This window comes from Dermacentor andersoni, chromosome 2 (assembly GCF_023375885.2).
Source record: "Dermacentor andersoni chromosome 2, qqDerAnde1_hic_scaffold, whole genome shotgun sequence".
Classification (NCBI taxonomy): Eukaryota; Metazoa; Arthropoda; class Arachnida; order Ixodida; family Ixodidae; genus Dermacentor; species Dermacentor andersoni.
The window spans coordinates 45,794,072-45,812,661 of NC_092815.1; the positions used below are offsets into that span (position 1 = coordinate 45,794,072).

Genomic DNA, 18,590 nt, shown 5'->3' on the forward strand with positions numbered 1-18,590 from the left:
GCTGGAGAGACTCACTCTCACAGCGACAGGCTGCCACATCCTCACCTTGCTCGCTATCACCTACCACCATGAACACGGCCATAAACACCAAATCCCCTCCACCATATGAGCCTGGATTCACGCCGGCCCTATCCCCAGAAACATGCACCCCGAATACAACCGCGCACGCCGCACAGCACATGCCACGGCTCTCACCAAAGCCCTTGTTCACCACGACGGTGCGAGTTTTGTCGACGCCACCAAATATCCCCACGGTACCCGCTTTGCAGCTGTCACCACGCGTGAAGGCTCTCCTCCCCACCATGCTATCAGCCTAGTAACCCCACACGCTAAGGAAGTTGAAGTGGCCATCGTGCTAGCCACACTAGACCTAACATGCCATACCATCGTCTCCGACTCCCGCTCCACCGTATCAACTATATCAACGGCCGTATCTCACACCAAGATTTGCGCACCTTGCAACAAGCACCCCGCTCACCGACCATCAGGTTACACTCGTCTGGTTCCCAGCCCAGTCCCAGCCCCATTGTAGGTGCGGGTGGACGGCACCGCCCACCCGCACCTCCCCAACCTCAACGCGGTTACCCACTCCCTGGGCGAGGGATAGTTAACTGCACGGGAGACGGGGACGCTGCCCCCACCGGAAGGGATCGCCTGACATCCTACAATGATCTTGTGAAATCCTTCTACTTGGAGCATAGAACCTTCCCCAGCCCACACAACAAACTATCCTGAGCGTAGGCTATAACTTTCTGCCTGCTATAAACCAATACTTACACTTCATACACCGCTACAACAAGATCTACCCAGACATTTACCCCAATCCCACCTACCATATCTGCAAGACGCAGCCAGCCACACTTCCACACATGCTTTGAGACTGTACACAACAATACCCCGACACCAACCCAACGACCCTCGCGTCGAGATGGCCACCTTGACGACCAACTCTGGGCGACCCAGCAATCCTGCGAGTCTGCAAAGAGGCAACACCTCGAGTCGCCACGAGGGAGGCCTAGGCCCACCCACCACCTCTTGCTGGTTTCAATAAAGTTTATTCAGTCAGTCAGAGGGTGTTTACTCCACATTTTACTGATCAGGTGCAATATTTGGGCTAAAAGAGACCCTCCGTTATACAGAGCTCCAGCATAATCTTGAAACCTGGGGTTGTTAAACATGCGCTCAAATCTACCGCTTCAGCATTCGTAAACGACCGCTTCAGCATTACACCTGTGCCAAACTGCAACCTCTCTGGCCAGGATTTAATCTGGCAGAACTATGGGAAAACCTTGTTAATTCGTATTTCACGGGACTGACACAGATGATCGAGTTAACCGGATGTCAAATTATTGGGGGTATCAAGAAAACAATAAACAAATGCTTACTACGTCAACACGTTTTTATTTACTGAATGAATCAGCAAATCCTGTTTATATTGTTTACGAGATGCATAAACAGCAGCTGAGAATTCAGAGAGGCTGTTGCCACTTCGTCGTCTTCACCGTCGTCGACATTGTTCTCTTTTCCCACCGTAACACGACCCCCCCGCAGGAAAAGCCGCGTCCCGGTGCTTCAGACGGGGCCATCAGTAAGGGCATAGTAAGGCTTAAGCCAAGAGATGTGTACATCAGATGATGTGGAACTGGGTGGCATGACGGATGTCATGGGGGTCATCTCGTAAGTGACATTGGTCACTTGACGTAGAACGCGGTAAGGACCCTTGTAGCATGGAAGGAGTTTCATGAGGAGCCCTAGTCTGTGACCAGGGGACCAAAGTAGTATGAGAGAGCGTGGTGAAAAGTATCCGTCATGATGGCGGCGATTGTAAGCTTGCTATTGAGTTTCCTGCAATGCCAACAAACGAGTACGGGCAAGCTGGCGCGCATGGTCAGCGTGGGTGAGAGCGTCGCGGGCATACTCGGTCCTCGAATCCTGTACGAAGGGGAGTGAAGCGTCCAATGGTAATACAGGGTCATGACTGAAGAGCAAGTAAAAGGGGGAATACCCAGCAGTATCGTGGCGTGATGAATTATAGGCGAACGTGATGTAGGGCAGCGCCACATCCCAGTCCTTGTGGTCGAGTGAAACGTATTTCGATAGCATGTCAATAATGGTTCGATTAAGTCGCTCAGTAAGGCCATTGGTCTGGGAATGATAGGAGGTAGCCAATCTGTGCTTGGTAGAACATGAGCACAGGATATCGGCGATGACTTGGGAGAGGAATGTGCGGCCGTGGTCAGTAAGGAGCTGTTGCGGGGCGCCATATTCCGGAGAAGGAAATCTGCGACATCAGTTGCACTGCTTGTGGGAAGTGCCCGAGTGATGGCATAGTGCGTCGCGTAATAAGTAGCTACAGTGATCCACCTGTCGCCAGAGCTAGACTGGGAAAAGGCCAAGGAGATCCAAACCCACGTGAAAGAATAGCTCAGGTGGAATGTCGATCGGCTGTAAGTACCCAGCAGGATGCACTGCTGGCTTTTTCCGATGTTGACAGGGCTTGCAAGCCGCTACATAGCGTCGTACAGAGCGTACAGGCCAGTAAAGCGGCGGCACACGCAGTCGTATATGCGAGCATCCCCCAGGTGTCCGGCAGCTGGGGCATCATGGAGCTCCTGAACCAGGGTTCAATGGAGGTGTTGAACGACAAAGGGGAGGACCATCAGTACAATATCCCGTCCTTAATATACCGTAACCATGGATCAGTAGGAGCAGATTCTATGCGGTCAATGAGGGTCCTCAAGGTAGTGTCACGACGTTGCACATTGGCCATGTCCAAAAGTTGGGAAATAGAAAAAACACTTGCGGAAGTGTGTTTTTCGGGCGTGGGTACAGGGTAATGGGACAAGCAGTCGGCTTCTTTGTGTAGGCGACCAGACCTGTACACCATAGAATAGGAATACTCTTGTAGCCGCAAAGCCCATATGTCCAAGCCTCCCTGTGGGATCTTTTATGGACGAAAGCCAACGATAGCAAAGGGCCTGCCGCATAAATAGGGGCGGAATTTCGCTACTGCCCACACAAGGGTGAAACATTCGCGCTAGGTAATAGAGTAATTCCGCTCCTCAGGTGACAAAAGACAGCTAGCATACACGCTGACACGTTCATGGCTGTGTTGAACTTGTGCCAAGACGGTACTGATTCCATGGCCACTGGCATGGGTGCGCGCACCTCTGTAGGGGCTGAAGGAGCGAAGAGTCTTAGAAACGGTGGGGTGGTGAGCATGGTGGTACGGTGAGAAAAGGTGGCGGCCTGAGCGGTTCCCTATGTAAACGATGCACTTCTCTTCAGGAAGTCTGTTAGAGGGTATGCTACGGTGGCAAAATCTTTAACAAAGCGGCAGAAGTAAGAGCAAAGGCCCACAAAACTTCAGACACCTTTTGCGAACTGTAGAAGAGGAAACACTTCCACAGAGTGAATTTTCTCCGGGCCTGGTCGGATGCCAGTCGCACTGAAAAGAATGTCCAAGGACAGTAATCTCACGGTGGCTGAAGTTACATTTCTTGGAGTTGAGCTGTAGACTGGCCTTGCGAAAAACAGCAAGTACAGCTCAAAAGGCGCTCGATGTGCGTGTTGAATGTGGGTGAAAACACAATCACATCATCTAGGTAGCAGAGACAAGTCGACCACTTGAATCCTTGGAGAAATCAGTCCATCATGTGCTCAAAGATAGCTGGAGTGTTGCATAACCCAAAAGGCATAACTTTGAAGTGGTAAAGACCATGAGGGGTTATAAAGGCAGTCTTTTCACAATCGAGATCATCCACAGTGATTTGATGATATTTGGACTGTAGGCCAATGGACGAAAAATACTGTGCCCCGTATAGGCAATCGAGGGCGTCTTCAACATGAGGTAGTGGGTAGACGTCCTTCTTTGTGATGTGGTTGAGGTGCTGTTAAGGGGGGACACAGGTTTTAGAGACCAAAAAATTGCGAAAAAAAAAAACAATCTTTTGAAAACGGTATTTTTGGAATTTCCAACTATTATTCTACCACTTCGCCAAATTTCATGCATTTTAAATCAATGTTTTAGCCATAATATAAATTTTTGGCATCAGTGTGGGCCAAATATGAGCCAAAGTTTCCGTAAAAAAGCGCTTTTTCCAAGGCGCGTGACGGCCCCCGCAGTCGTTCGGTCGCGCAGACCCGTATACGTTTGAAAGAACAGTCTCTCGTCTTCATTTTTCCGCCACCACCGGCTCCGTCCGCACATTGGAAGTGAAGAAATTCCGTCTCAGAAAGAAGACCCAATGCATGCTGTAATTGGTCGACAAAGGCACATGACCCTCAGCTAGCTACGCCATTGGCTAAACTAGCGTCGTCTGCATCACTCCGCGGCCGCTCCGCACATGCTGTGCGTGCCAACGAGGTTTCCCACACAGACAGCGATGCCGACCTCAACTCCCAAGTTCGCTACGAAGTTAAAATTTATAAAAAAAAAAAAAAAAAAAGGAAGAGGAAGTCGGCGTACAACATCGTGAAACGACACTCCACCGCACTGTTTCCTGATATAAGGCGCGTTTATAGTCCGACGCTATCGGCGCACGGGCGAGCGTCGCTCGACGCGGTGCATGGCAGAATCTGTTGGCCGCGTCCGGTTACGCTGGCTGCACCAGTGTGTCGAACCATTGGTCTTATGATAGACGCTGTTGTTCTCACCAATGCGACGTTGGACTATATTTAGCCCCCCCGCTCCCGCAGCCGAGTGACGCCAAAGATCCTTATGGGCGTCTTGCGCTGGAGTTTGAGGTATAGTAGCGGCGCCTGGTGGCGGCGCGGGAAACGACATCTGGGTCGTACCAGCTTGGGTCGTATTGAGCCCTGGCTGTGGCGAAGCACGTTTCTATGCCGAGTTTTGCGTCGATTCGCACTTTTTTCTGCCCTGTTGCGAGTTCGAAAAGGCTCGTCACTTCTCACAGACCACGTCGACCACGCTGCGAGCTGGTCGCAGCCTATAGTTTAACGAAAACGGACTCTCCATGTGCCGTGGGACGTAATGCTGGAAGCAGAAGGAATCGGCGACGCCGATCCGGAGAGACCTAGCTCAGCATCGAAAAAGCGTCACCGTCGATACTGATGCGTCGTGGGCTCCCATGAACAAGAAGGCCTGAATCCCAACATCAGATTCTATCGTTTCCCTTCAAGGCCTCACGAAGCGGAGCGTCGGGCGCGCTGTATAACTGCAGTTCGTCGCGCTGGGTAAGCGAAACTTCGCGCCATGCTGACTGCTTCACCTGTCTTGAAGCTTGCTTGATTATAGATCTGCGTTCTAAAATTCGGTCTTTTGCACCTACAGTCCCGACGGCAGACCGACATAGCAGCAGGCATGGCTGGTGATTCACGATTCGAAACCCGGCCACAGCAACAACTAAAATTCGACCGGTGCGAAGTGGTGAAGTGCCCAGGTGTGTGCAAATGACCACAAATGGCCGGGTTGATTCGGTGATAATTCACTACCCCACTACGCGCAGCACAGGTTAGAGAGTTAAATGTGCTCGTACTTGACCTCAAGCCAGCATGCTGAGGCAGCGCAGCAAGATAGTATTGATTACAGCAGATCGATTTTCGAGCGTTGTCATTAAAAGCTACATCAAGCGAGCAGCGCACGAGCTCGCGCTGCGCGATTCGCACGTACGTGCGAGCTCGTATGCATTGCATCAGTTATTACCAGTAACTAAAAGGGACAGATGGCCGCTACTACAAAGCAGGCCTAACTACTTGTTTAGCGGCATGCAGTCAACAATGATTGCAGGAGACCCGCCGTTCCGCGGCATGTCGAAAGACCGCTGCCGTCGCGGCGCGTACGATCGTGCGCTCGAGCAGTTCGTAAATCGCGGCATGCTGAAAGACCGCTGCCGTCGCGGCGTGTACCGTCGTGTGCTCGAGCAGTTCCGTACACATGATGTCTGCTTATCGCTGCTGTGGATTCATTTATAGCAAGCATTTCCTCGCGTTTGTGCGCCTGAATCTAGCAGCGTGCAAACCTTACCTGAAGTTCCACTTCGTACGCGACTCGCTTCACTTCCGATTGACACCGCGCTAAAACTTCGCCGCTTAATTCTTGAACGGCATACACGTATTCGGCACTGCATAATTTCTTGCCTTTACGCAGCGTGCCACCCCTGAAAAAATCTTCGGCGCCCGATATTCGCTGCAGGCCGTGATACAACACAACCGAAAGTGGCGAGTCCATATTGTAAACGTGCTTTCCGAAGCAGACGACCGAGCTTGGTACGACCCATTTTAGGACAGAGGGCGCTTTTTAGCACCTTTTTCGCAGCGCCCCCTGGGCAATGCAAGAACCCCATGGCGTGTTAGGCCTAGTCCCCCGAAGCGCTCCTGCCAACGGCCGCGTTTCATCGACGTTTCGGCAAGACACTACCGTAAAAACCGGACTATAGGTCGGACCGGAATATAGGTCGATCCCCCAACTAACGAATCCTCAAAATGAAAAAAAAAAAATATCCTTTTCAATGGCAGAAGTACCGAAAGACATGACACCCTTACCTTGAAACAAATGCGACTCGGGGGGTTGCACAATGGTGACAGTATTTATTTAAATGCTGCTCGCATGTGCACCCGGCCAAGTTTTTAGCGGTTTCGCGCGATCATCGACACGCGTGCTTGTGAACACCTTATTAATGGCGCTGAGCAGCGAAACAAACGAGATACGCGCATGTGTACACATGCCCTTACTTTCGCTATTTCGCCGCTCCGTGCCGTGATGATAAGGTGCTGACAAACACGCGGGTCGATGGTCGCGCGATACTGTTAAAAGTTCGTTGGGTGTACAGTACACAGAAGGGCACGAAGTGCGCAAGCGCTACTCCGAATCAGAGCAACGCCTTTGATCAGAGTCGGATGACGAGTGCTTCTCGCTGCCCAGTCCGTAGGCGCGTGCGATCTCTACCGCTTTCAAACGGATGCATTCGGCAGTCACAGGCAGCGATCTTACACGCAGCTCGCGGACGGACTCCGCAACCTTGCCTTCCAGTTCTGCAGTCCACTGCGATCCGGCACGAAATGACGTTTTCTTTTGGTTGCTGCAAGTTGTAATACGTTGCTTTTGCCTCCGCCACTACCGAATGCTCTTTTCGGATACTTCAAGTTCGCGCTGTGCCGCCAGGTTGCCGTGGGCTTCCGCGTACTCAATCGCCTTTTTCTTGAAGGCGACGGTGAATTGACGTCGGCTTCCGCTCCCGCTCATTTTGAAACAAAATGAAAGTGCAGCCTTTAATTGATATAACTTTGCGACAATGGAAACGCAAAATGCCGATGTCACAGGTGCCACAGCGCCGCCACGCCGCCATGCTGCTGATGGCGATGGCGAAGGCGGCTGTTTACTTTATCCGCCCATTGTTGCAAGACTTCTGTAGTTTTTCCGCCAATGTCCGGTATATAAGTCGAGGGTCGACTTTTCGCGATGGGTTTTTGAAAAAAAGTTCGACCTATATTCCGGTTTTTACGGTACTATTCCGTTGCCGAAATTATTGCGAAGTATTGACAAGGAAAACTAAGTATTAGCGCCAGCTCCTGCTACTGACCGAAAATCGAAACTACTAGATCGCGTTGACGACACTGCTGCCGGGACAGACAACATGCTGGCTACATCTGCTGAGCATGCATCTGCTGAAAGCTTTCAGCAGGTGCTCAGAAGGCATCCCCGTAGTAACACTAGCCAGACTACATTCCTGGAGGCTACTATTGCAATAGCACTTGTATATATTCAAATATTTTGTGGTGTTTCGTTATAATTTCAAGCTTTCTCAGAATCTCATTTTGGGTGTTTAAATTTGCTGAAGCGCTATTTCGGTCTTCGGGGCACATAGAACCATAATTTTAACAGCGGCATGTAGCTACAATGCTAGGAGCAGATTTTTAATTTTGCTTTTGTAGCTTCTAATTGGACCACATGATTGCCATGTCTGGAGACCGAACTTCATATTGCTGTAAAATTGGTAATACCTGCAATATAAAAAAAAAGTAGCCCTACAGTTGTGTAGCTGACACGTTGCAGTATCTAGCCATGTGTCTTTATAAACATTCTGGCTGATACTTCAGATAAACAATAGGTGATTAATTTAATTATATCTGGAACCACTCAGTCAATTTAAAAAGCTATATTTTTGAAATCAGCATGAAAAACTGTCTGGGTGACAATTTTCATTAAATTTAGTCAAAAATAAAAGTTTCTAAACCCCTCTTCCCATCTTAATCGACGCAGAATCTCCATGCGCCGTCCTTCCTTTTGCCCAGCACGACAGGCGACGCCCAGGGACTTGACGATGACTCAATGATGTCTTTCGCTAGCATCATGTCGACTTTCGTTCTGATGACATGGCGCTCCAAAGCTGAAACTTGGTAGGGTCGCCGATGGATGGGTGGATTATCACCTGTATGTACACGATGTTTGACAAGTGATGTCTGGCCTAAGGGTCAGTTGTTCAGGTCGAATATGTCCTTGTAGAAAAGCAATAGACTGCAGAGCTGTTCAGCTTCTGCAGGTGTGAGATTCGGGGCGATCATTTTCCGGATGTCGTTAGTACAATTGGCAAAATAGAAAGGCTCACATGAAGCGTCGACGGCAAAAGTCTCAACACAGTGTTAAGAACGGCCCAGTGAGGTGCAAGTTTTGCCAGCCAGGTGCGACAGCGGCGTCGTCCTGGAAATCCAAACGGCGTCACTAAGTCTACTGTGTACCAAGGACAATACGTTGTGTCCGCCACTCTGCGTCGCGGGATTGCCGAGATGAGTTCGACGAACCAGGCTTTGTGACTGAATACGCCACCGCCGACCCGGTCTGCTTTGAGCAAGGGAATCCCCGAGGGAACGTAGTTCGAGGCCCCTTCCCACGCACCATTTCTCACGTCAGCCCCGAGCTCGGCGAAGACCGTCTGACCTCGGTAGGGGACCGTGAACCTGTGCGGAAGTGTGCCCTCGCACAGAGTCGGCTCGTCTACGGTGCCTGGTCGAACGTTTCCCTCATCTTGGGATCGAGGGAGGACCGAGTGTTTATAAACCGCTGTTGTGCGGCTGCTCCGTGAACTTTCTCTCGCAGTCATGCTAGACTGATAAACTGCAACGTCCTTATGTAGATACTGTAAATAAACCCATATTCCTCGTTCTCGATGAGACGCAGTCCTTCCCTTCAACAACGTCCTCAGCGTGGATAAGTTGGACGACGGCATGGGCCAGCTACCATGTAATTCATGCCCGACTGCAATCTTGACAACTGGTTACGAACAGTGGGATTGACCTCCCAATCCTCACAACAGCTAACTTCTAAAACAGTGATCATAGCCAGGGTGATATGTTTAGGCAGAATTTGCTTAGTGAGCCCGAAATTCGCCACAGAGAGATGTGCAATTGTCTGTGACCCTCAGTATTGTATGTGGGACAGTAATGTTGTGGGCGAGAACGATGACAGTTATAGGAGCGGAGATGTACCGTATTTACTCGCATAATGATCACACTTTTTTGTCAGAAAAAATTGACGCAAATTCAGGGGTGCGATCATTACGCGAGTTAAATTCCTCGGGAAAAAAAAAAATTTTTTTCGTCCCCCGTTTGCTGCGGGATGCGGGTGCGGGACACCAAAACAAAAATGGCGGCCGGCTGAGCAAGCCGAACGCGCCGAACGCGATTTCTTTTTCTTCTCGTGAGTACATTACATGCATTGAAACAGTTTTTTCCGTATCAGTAGTGAATAATATCGTTAATATCGGCAAGTTTGCGGCAATAACGTAGCCATGTCCACTTTGAGGGGGCAGAAACAGATGGGCGCGCTTAGCTGCCAGTGACATAGAAACACATGGCGGGCATGCTGCGGAAACTGCGGCATCTGTCTTCACTACTATCCTAATACCGCACGTTTGCGCAAAGGGTGGGTGAATATCTTAGCTGTGTTACAAGCGTTGGCGTATGAATAAGGGTACACTTTTAACGTATCAGTGTAAACGTGGCTACTATCGTTGCCGCTTGCGATTTGTTGCTTGCCCACGAGTGCAGATAAGAATCGAAAGGCGCCTTTTTTGTTGTTGACCACAACCATTATAAAGCCTACACATAATAAAGGAAAGTTTGGTTGTACCTCTTTTTGTCATGGAAGTGCGGAAAGTGATGAAAGTAATGAAATGAGGCATCTACTTAAGTGTTTGGTGCGTCGTGCAGACCGCTTGGTTCGTCTTGAATAGTCGTTCGCGTAGCATTCAACAGATGGTAAGCGCGATCATTATTACCTAGACTTGGCACACGACATATCGCTGCGGCAAGTTCGGGGTGCGATCATTACCCGGGAAATAAAAAAAAACGAATTTTGACGACAAAATTCAGGGGTGCGATCATTACGCGAGTGCGATCATTAGGCGAGTAAACACGGTAATCACCATCGGGAACTGGAGTAAAAGGCGACATTTCGATGTATGTCAAGACCTGTGGTGGAACGTGAACAAAATGTGAATTATCAAGATTTTACTGAATCACTATCACTTTCGTGACGCTGTATTGGACTTCTCAAAATATGTGGCCACGGATTCCAGGCAATTTTGGAACCCATTTTCTTGAAAAAGAAGGTTCTCGTTATATTCGGGTAAATACGGTAATTGCTGCATGCTGCTCTGTGAAATTAGTTGCTGTAAAGTTCCACTAATACTTTTCCCATTTAAACATAACCAAGGCCAATTACCCAGCATATTTACAGTGTTATGTAATATGTTTTCTCAGCTACTACGTTCTGCTCCTGAAGTCTTAATGAGAAACATACTAGAAGGTTCTATTAATTTACAGGCATTTGCTCATGGAATTGTGTGCCATTAGCAATAGCATCAGGAAAGGTATTTAAAACCCACCTTTCGCCGGTCTAACCGTGGAGTGACCCTCTCACTGTTGTCTGACCCAGAGAGATCAGGTGTCATGTCTAGTAGCCTCTGCAGGGCACGGTCTCGGTCAAATGACGTTGTGTAGAAGAGGAGATGACGAGTCTCAAATGGAAACAGGAAGGGGCTGTAACAAAGGTTGCATTGACTTAACACTACGCGACATTTTAACAATGAGCACATGCTGAAAAATTCCAAGAAAGGTGCCTGAAAACAGCACGAAATTGAAACAACCTTAAATATCAGTGAACAATGTAATAATGATTTATAATGGCACATTCATATTGTCACGTGGTAGTGAAAGTCATGTACACACGTCAATATTAAAGGTGAAAACTACATAAACAATAACAGTTGCATTTTTCTGTACACTATATTTCGATAACCGAGAGATTTGAACAATGACAACTCACCAGTTCTTGTGACAGTATATTTTAACACACACACTCACAAACACACACACACACACACACACACACACACACACACACACACACACACACACACACACACACACACACACACACACACACACACACACACACACACACACACACTCAAACACACACACACACACACATACAAAAAAATAAGAGATTGGCAGTACACCAAGATTACTCTCGTACAGACATTAAATGCCTACTGTAATCAAATTATGCCAAACTGGCATTATTTTATTTCTCTCAATAATGACACCACAACATAAAATAAATGTAGAGTGGGACACTAGACAGTATGCTGATTTCTCCTGGGGGGCTATTCTGCAAGTGTCCACCTAGTGGACATGTTCATTTCATCTGCTGCTCATGTTCCGAGTGGCTGGAATGTGGTATGCGTCACAAGGATAGGTGCCCCCAGCCAATCAGCACTTCAGCAGCAGACAGAATGGACACGTACACTAGGTGGACACATACAGAATAGCCCCCAGATCGCTGAAATGCACATGCACACTGAATACATGCACCAAGAGTAGGCTCTTGCTTTGTTTTTTGCAGTACTGTTTCCTGTGGAACACCCAGACTAGGCATAAACTATTAGGGGCAGGATTCCACAATGCAGTTTTGCTCAGTATGGCCTGTTATGACCAGATGCCCCTTTTTCTTCATTACAATTCTTAATATACAGTAGAACCTCGCTGATATGTTCCCGTTACGTACGTTTTCCCAGCACAAACATTCGTAACAAAAAATGACCCAATTGAGTTATGCTCATTTCTTAGTGGTTTATACGTTCCTGGGCAAAAATTTCAGCACCAATATTCAGTACCTCGCCAAACTGCGATCGTATGATGCGTTTTCAGCCGCTAGATCGTATGAAAACACGAAAACGTGGAAGGCATGCGTGATGGAGAATAGTGTATAGCTTCTTGCTGCACAGCAGCTACACCGCACTACTCGCCTGCCTGTCTCACGTGAAAACACAAGCACGCACTTCGTTCCTCCTTTCGGCACCAGCAAATCTTCCCCGGGATCGTCACATGTGCCATTCACAGCTATCACCGCCAATCCTATTGCAATAAGCATCTTCGATTATCTGTTTCAGAGCGCGTGATACCGTCGGAAGCATAGCACACAGTTTTAATAGCCCATTAGCTAAACACGCTGCCATTCCCTACTGCAGACTGCGATCGTCTACGTATTCCAGCCGCTAGATCCCAGGTGAACAAGAAAAGGCACAAGGCGCGCACAGTTTTTCTTATTATGGTACCAGCAAATCTCCACCCAGGTTTACGCATGCCGCATTCACAACTATCGCCGCGAAATCTATTGTGATAAGCATCTTCACCTATCTGTTTTACAGCACGTGGTGCACAGTGCCATTGGTAACATACTGCACACCTTTAGTAGGCGATAATCCAAATGTGCCGCCGTTCCCTGCTGCAGGCGGCGTGGTGTGGGCATCACGTTTTACTTCGGCGGAATCTGGCGCCGCCCACCAGCTCCATTTCTTTTCAGTTTCTCGTTGCCCCCTTAAAACACCACGCAATAGGAAAACAACAATATGTGTCTCTGGCTGCTGGGGCACCACCAGCAGGCATGCATTGGCGTCTCGTGTCGCGACCATCAGCGAGACGCTTTGCGCTACTTTATTTCGAATCAGACGCTACACAACTTTATTTAGAATCAGAATGTTTATCTTCTGACGAGTTAGTGGACTGGGGCACCCGCCGAGGTTACGGCCAAGAGTTCTTGCCTCTTGACGGCTTCCTTGGCCCGCTGGACTGCCCAGAGTTGGTCTTCCAGGTTCAAGCTGAGCAGCATGGCTTGCCATCGCGCGCAGAGGCTGTCGATGAAGGCTTCGTTCGCATTGTCCTGTATTAGTTCCTGGCATTCCCATAGCATGTGTGCTATCGTGGCTCTGCTGCCACACACTTTGCATCTGTCTGTTGTGTATACCATATCTACTCACATAATGATCGCACTCGCGTAATGATCGCACCCCTGAACTTTGTCGTCAAAATTCGCTTTCTTTAAGGGGGGACACCCCACTTAAATTGTTATTTTTTATTTGTGGCCACAATTTGATAAAACTTCCATCACTTATGTATTTTGACATGCTGATTTCAAATATTCAATTGGTTTTCCTATACAACAAGTACTTTTCAAAATATAAGCAATTCATGTTTTTTTGTATGGACTAATTTGGAGGCAAGTTCTCTCTACAATGCTGGCTGTTAATGAAGGAGACTGGCACATCAAAATGATGTTGAATGATCAGAGGTTGCAGTGCTACAAGAATGAATGTTCTAAACTGATTTATGCCGAAGTTACAGCATGTCAAACTTTTGTAAGCAGAAGGCATTAGTGAAACCCTGGAGAAATTATTACTTTTTCAAAATTTCTGTAATGATATTTGTTCACATTTTAGGCCTACTGCACTCCCAATTTGTCCACCTTTCTGATGAAAAAAGAATTATTGCAATAAGATGAGTAGAACCAGAGATATCGTCACTCCAAAACTACAGTACCATCAAAAATGTCGTTTTGAGAAAACAAGAAAAACATTTCAGGACATGTTCTTAGTGATTACGGCAAATGCTTGAATACTAAATTGATCAAGGATGATACAGGGGTCCAACCAGGCAAGAATGAAACTTTCGCTTCGTTAAGGGGGACACTAATTCAAATAATGTTCATGATGTTTTCCATCAATATTCATGAAACTTTCCATTCTGGTTAAGACTTTTGTGCTGATTTCAAATATGTAATTATTTTTCCAATAGGCCATTTTGTTCTGAAGATAAATGAAATTCATTGTTCATAATTTGCAGAAACAATAGGGGGGGAAAAATGCGCTACGAAATTCGTATTGGCACATGCCTGGGTACTAGAAAACATAAGGAACATAATGGTAGGAATACTATTTTGATATATCAAATATTAGTAATTTTATAGCAATTCAATCATTACTGTTCGAATTGTGGCTACCCTACTGTCTGATCTAAAGCAGAATTGAAAATTTTTAAAGCATAAATTTTAAAATCTGACCCTACATTGTGTACAAGTGAAAAGTCGGTGTTTTGAGAAAACGAGAAAAAAGGAATACATTTACTTTTAATCAAAAGTACAGAAATAATTTTGCATTACTTTGCAGTGAAAGTGGCTAAAAGCCACCAGGAATGTAGTCGCTCTGACCACGGCCACCTAAATGCGGCAAAAACATCGTTTAGCGCCGTTCGCCGATTCCCGGTGACTTGCATCGCGCGCGCGGCGAGGCTGTTCACGAGGGACGAGCTCCATGCCGACGCGATATCGCCGCAACACGCGCACGTGATAACGATCTTTATGGCGAGGCCAGATTACCGTTCGCTTTTGCCTACTGCGACGCTGCCGCCGCACACCTTGCACTTGACGACATCAGTCCGCTCACGGGTCCTACTGAGGAAAGCGAAGCCTGCCTCGGCGTCGACTGGCGCGGCTGCAACGCCGTAGGCGCGAGTGAGCAAATCCAACACCCGCTTTGTTGCTGGCGTTGACGCACGAACTCGACGTTTTTTTTGAGCATTCATCTCCCTCTGCAGCAAATCCGCACGCTGCAACATTGCAGTGTCACGGCGAACGCGGCCGCTGTCCGTAACGATTTCACTCATTTGTGAGCTGGCTAGGCCTACTTCGGCATCGTCCGCGGTTTCGGCATCATTTGCGGTTGGCGGCGAGCTACTCTCGATGCTTTCAGAAGGAATGGAGCGCTTTTGAAAGTTATAAGCGATCAAGATATAAGCTGATCGCTTCTTCTTTTTGCCGAACTTGTGCCTCGTGGCGAACTTTCCCGGTGGATCGGACATCGTTGGGCATGGTGCCAACAAACCTACGAGACGCGCAGTCGCGTCGCCTGCGGAGTGGAGCAGACGATGGGAACCTCGCGCAGCCAACCACAGCGCGCGTTTTTGGTCACGTGCGCTAGTCAACGAATCGGATCGCGCGTTCGGGCTTTTTTTTCTCTCCGGATTTCAACGTCACTGGCGTATCGACGGAGTCACTTTTGGCGGGAAATTAAAGAAGGAAGGCTCCTCTTTCCAACGAGACCAAGATGGCTGCGATCGCGCGCGTAGGAAAAGAGCTACGCGCCGCGATAAAAAGGGCTGTTTTTGCGCGGAATTCAGCTCACAGTGATGTTATAAATTGATATTGCGGACGAAATACTCTTCCCCGAGATTCGAAACTTGGTGAATTAAAGGAATATTAGCTGTCGATATCGAAAATTTCGTTTTCAAAAAATAGATTTTTTCGCGATTTTTTCGCCGCAAAGAGCCGTGTCCCCCCTTAAAATTTCCCGTGTAATGACCGCACCCCGAACTTGCCACAGCGATATGTCGTGTGCCAAGTCTAGCTAATAATGATCGTGCTTACCATCTGTTGAATGCTACGCGAACTACTTTTCAAGACAAACCAAGCAGTCTGCACGCACCAAACATTAAGCAGATGCCCCATTTCATTTCTTCCATCGCTTTCCGCACTTCCATGATAAAAAAGAAAAAGCTACAACTGAACTTGCCTTTATTATGTGTAGGCTTTATAATGGTTGCGGTGAACAACAACAACAACAAAAAAAGGCGCCTTTCAATTCTTCTCGTCTGCACTCATGGGCACGAAACAAATCGCGAGCGGCAACGATAGCAGCCACGTTTACACTGATACGTTAGAAGTGTACCCTGTTCATATGCTGACGCTTGTAACACAGTTAAGATATTCGCCCACCCTTGGCAGTAACGTGCCGTATTAGGATAGTAGTGAAGACAAATGCCGCAGTATCCGCAGCCTGCCCGCCATATGCTCCTATGTCACTGGCAGCTAAGCGCACCCATCTGTTTCTGTCCCCTCAAAGTGGACATGGCTACGTTATTGCCGCAAGGTTGCCGATATTAACAATATTATTCATTACTGATACGGAAGAAACTGTTTCAGTGCACGTAATGTACTCACGAGAAGAAAAACAATCGGGTTTGGCGTGTTCGGCTTGCTCCGCCGGCCGCCATTTTTGTTTTGGTGTCCCGCATTACATACAGCGGTAGCCACCTATTTGTTGACCTGTTGTCGTTCCGCAGCAAATGCGGGATGAAAAAAATTTCTTTTTGCGGGAAATTTAACCCGCGTAATGATCACACTCCTGAATATGCGTCAATTTTTTTCACGAAAAAGTGCGATCATTATGCGAGTAAATGCGGTACGTCTGGATAAATAGTGTGCATTAGTATCGGGCTCTTGTATAACTTGGATTGTAGTTGTTGCCACTGGACAGCTTGCGATCTAGTGAGTTGTGGATGGGGTGGTGGATAAGTGCATCTTTGTATCTTGTAATAGTTGGTGATGTCGTTGAACCTGGTCATTCTGTCTTCCCAATCCCATACTTAGTAGGGCCCTGTCGAGGGGTCTACGTTCGTCGCAGCTGCCAAATTTTTTAGTTGATTCAGATCGTACGCTTTCCCTGTTAAGATGTTTTTCCTCGCAATTTTTTTTTTTTTTTTTATGTATGAACAAGGTTCTACTGTATAATCAACAAGCCAAATGGCAGGAACTTCACAGGGACCTCACCAGGCATAGGCGACTTGAGTGAGCCAGGAGGGGATGTTACCAGTCATGATGGCAAGCGGGTCCTGCAGCTGCCGATTAGCTTTGGCGGTAAGCTTACTATTGACAAACTCTGATCTTGGAAGTGCAGGGTGGTAAGAATGAAGCTGCAAAGAAATGGGAATGGCTCAAGTCAGCGCATATCCAGCTTGCCTCAGGTCAAGTTCTTGCACCATACAAAAATTCATTTGTCCAGTGAGAGGCTCCAGTCTATATGTGAACACCTCATTTGGGGCTCTCCGAATTCATTCGTCCTGGAGTGCCCAAGACACTGTGCACGCCAATGTTCGTTGGGTGAAAGCAGTGCCTCAGGATGTTCTCGGCAGGGCGCAGCAAATCGAAGAGGCCCATCAAGTTACCCAACCACATGCTCTTTTAAAGTGAACAGAGTGGAGACTAGTACCTAGGACTGGCCTCCCTTAACTGTAGAAAAAAACACGAGACCCAATGAGAGGCAAAGCAATTTTGAACCAAAACACCTGAGCCCAGCCACGCTGACCCTAGCCAAGCAGCTAACATATTGCAGACACAGGGAAGGCAAAGCAGCAATAATTTCACACTACCAAAGAAAACGATATAAAGTAAGATGATTAGAAAGAGTGAGCTAACACTACTTTTGGCACATTATCAGCAATCGTGCTTTAACATGATTTTTGTGCACTTTCATGTGCCTGTGTGGCACGAAACATAAAATTCATGCAGATAAGTCATGCTACAGGTGCTTGACAAAATACTTGTGTTTCTGTCTTCTTTTAGCATCTCAATGACAAACACTTTCCATTGTGCTTATTTCGCAAGCCCTTCAAGACAACTACACGTGTGTCAGCACACTCCCGGTGCTTACACAACTAAAAAATTCTAACACTCCTTTTCACTTCCTTCAGATTCATTTCCTTCAATGAACGAAAATTACATGGGCACACCAAGCTTGTTAATATTCATTGGTATAATGTGAGCTTATTTACTAATCAAGGTGATGAGGTCAAGGTATCTGAGAGAAAGAGAAAAAAGAAGAAAATGGCAGGCACCTCATAAAGATAACCCCAGTGCTGTGAGAGGGCATAGACAACCCTGAGCAGGGCAATCACAGGCAGAGACGGATCCTGGATAGTGACTGACTCTGGCAATGTTGAACTGAGGTGCTGGTGCAGCAGAGACACAGTATCAGGCACTACGCCATCTGTAAAAACAAAAGTGAGCAGTAAACCCATTGTTATACTACAGTTCTACCAAAGTAATCATGTTCAGCAAATAATAGACTAACTAGGCAACATTGAAAGAACCTGCGCAACATTTCCATCACACGTAGACCTTTAGTAACTACAGAAATCAATGAGCTCCATTCATCTGAGATCCTTACAGCCAATAGCGCTTCAGGATTTCAATTGTCATGGGCTTCAATGGTTATCAAACATGCACACATGGCAAGACTATTAAACACTGCATTCAATGACTACATGGGAGCATCACTTGAAAGAGCATAAGAAATAGGTGTTGGTAGAATATTGCTCATTGTCCCTCAATAAATACAGGTGTCACAGCCTTTTCATAAAAAGAAATGTACAGAATTTGTAATGTTAACCGCAAATGTTTATGTAGGACATCTGCAGCCGAGCCCCCATATAATGAACAAAAATATAACAAGCTTTTG

General features: G+C 47.4%; 1 protein-coding gene across 4 annotated transcripts in view; it reads right to left on the reverse strand.

The window, feature by feature from the left end:
* Positions 1-18,590, reverse strand: part of ctrip (E3 ubiquitin-protein ligase ctrip) — a 176,418-nt gene that overhangs the window by 38,561 nt on the left and 119,267 nt on the right. For all 4 annotated transcript variants that reach the window (XM_050189402.2, XM_050189404.3, XM_050189401.3 and 1 more), the window contains exons 28-30: positions 17,968-18,119; positions 16,904-17,046; positions 10,845-10,998 (exon numbers count right to left, since the gene is read on the reverse strand). In XM_050189402.2, the coding sequence (XP_050045359.1) occupies positions 10,845-10,998; positions 16,904-17,046; positions 17,968-18,119 (449 nt within the window). The remainder of the gene's footprint in view (positions 1-10,844; positions 10,999-16,903; positions 17,047-17,967; positions 18,120-18,590) is intronic.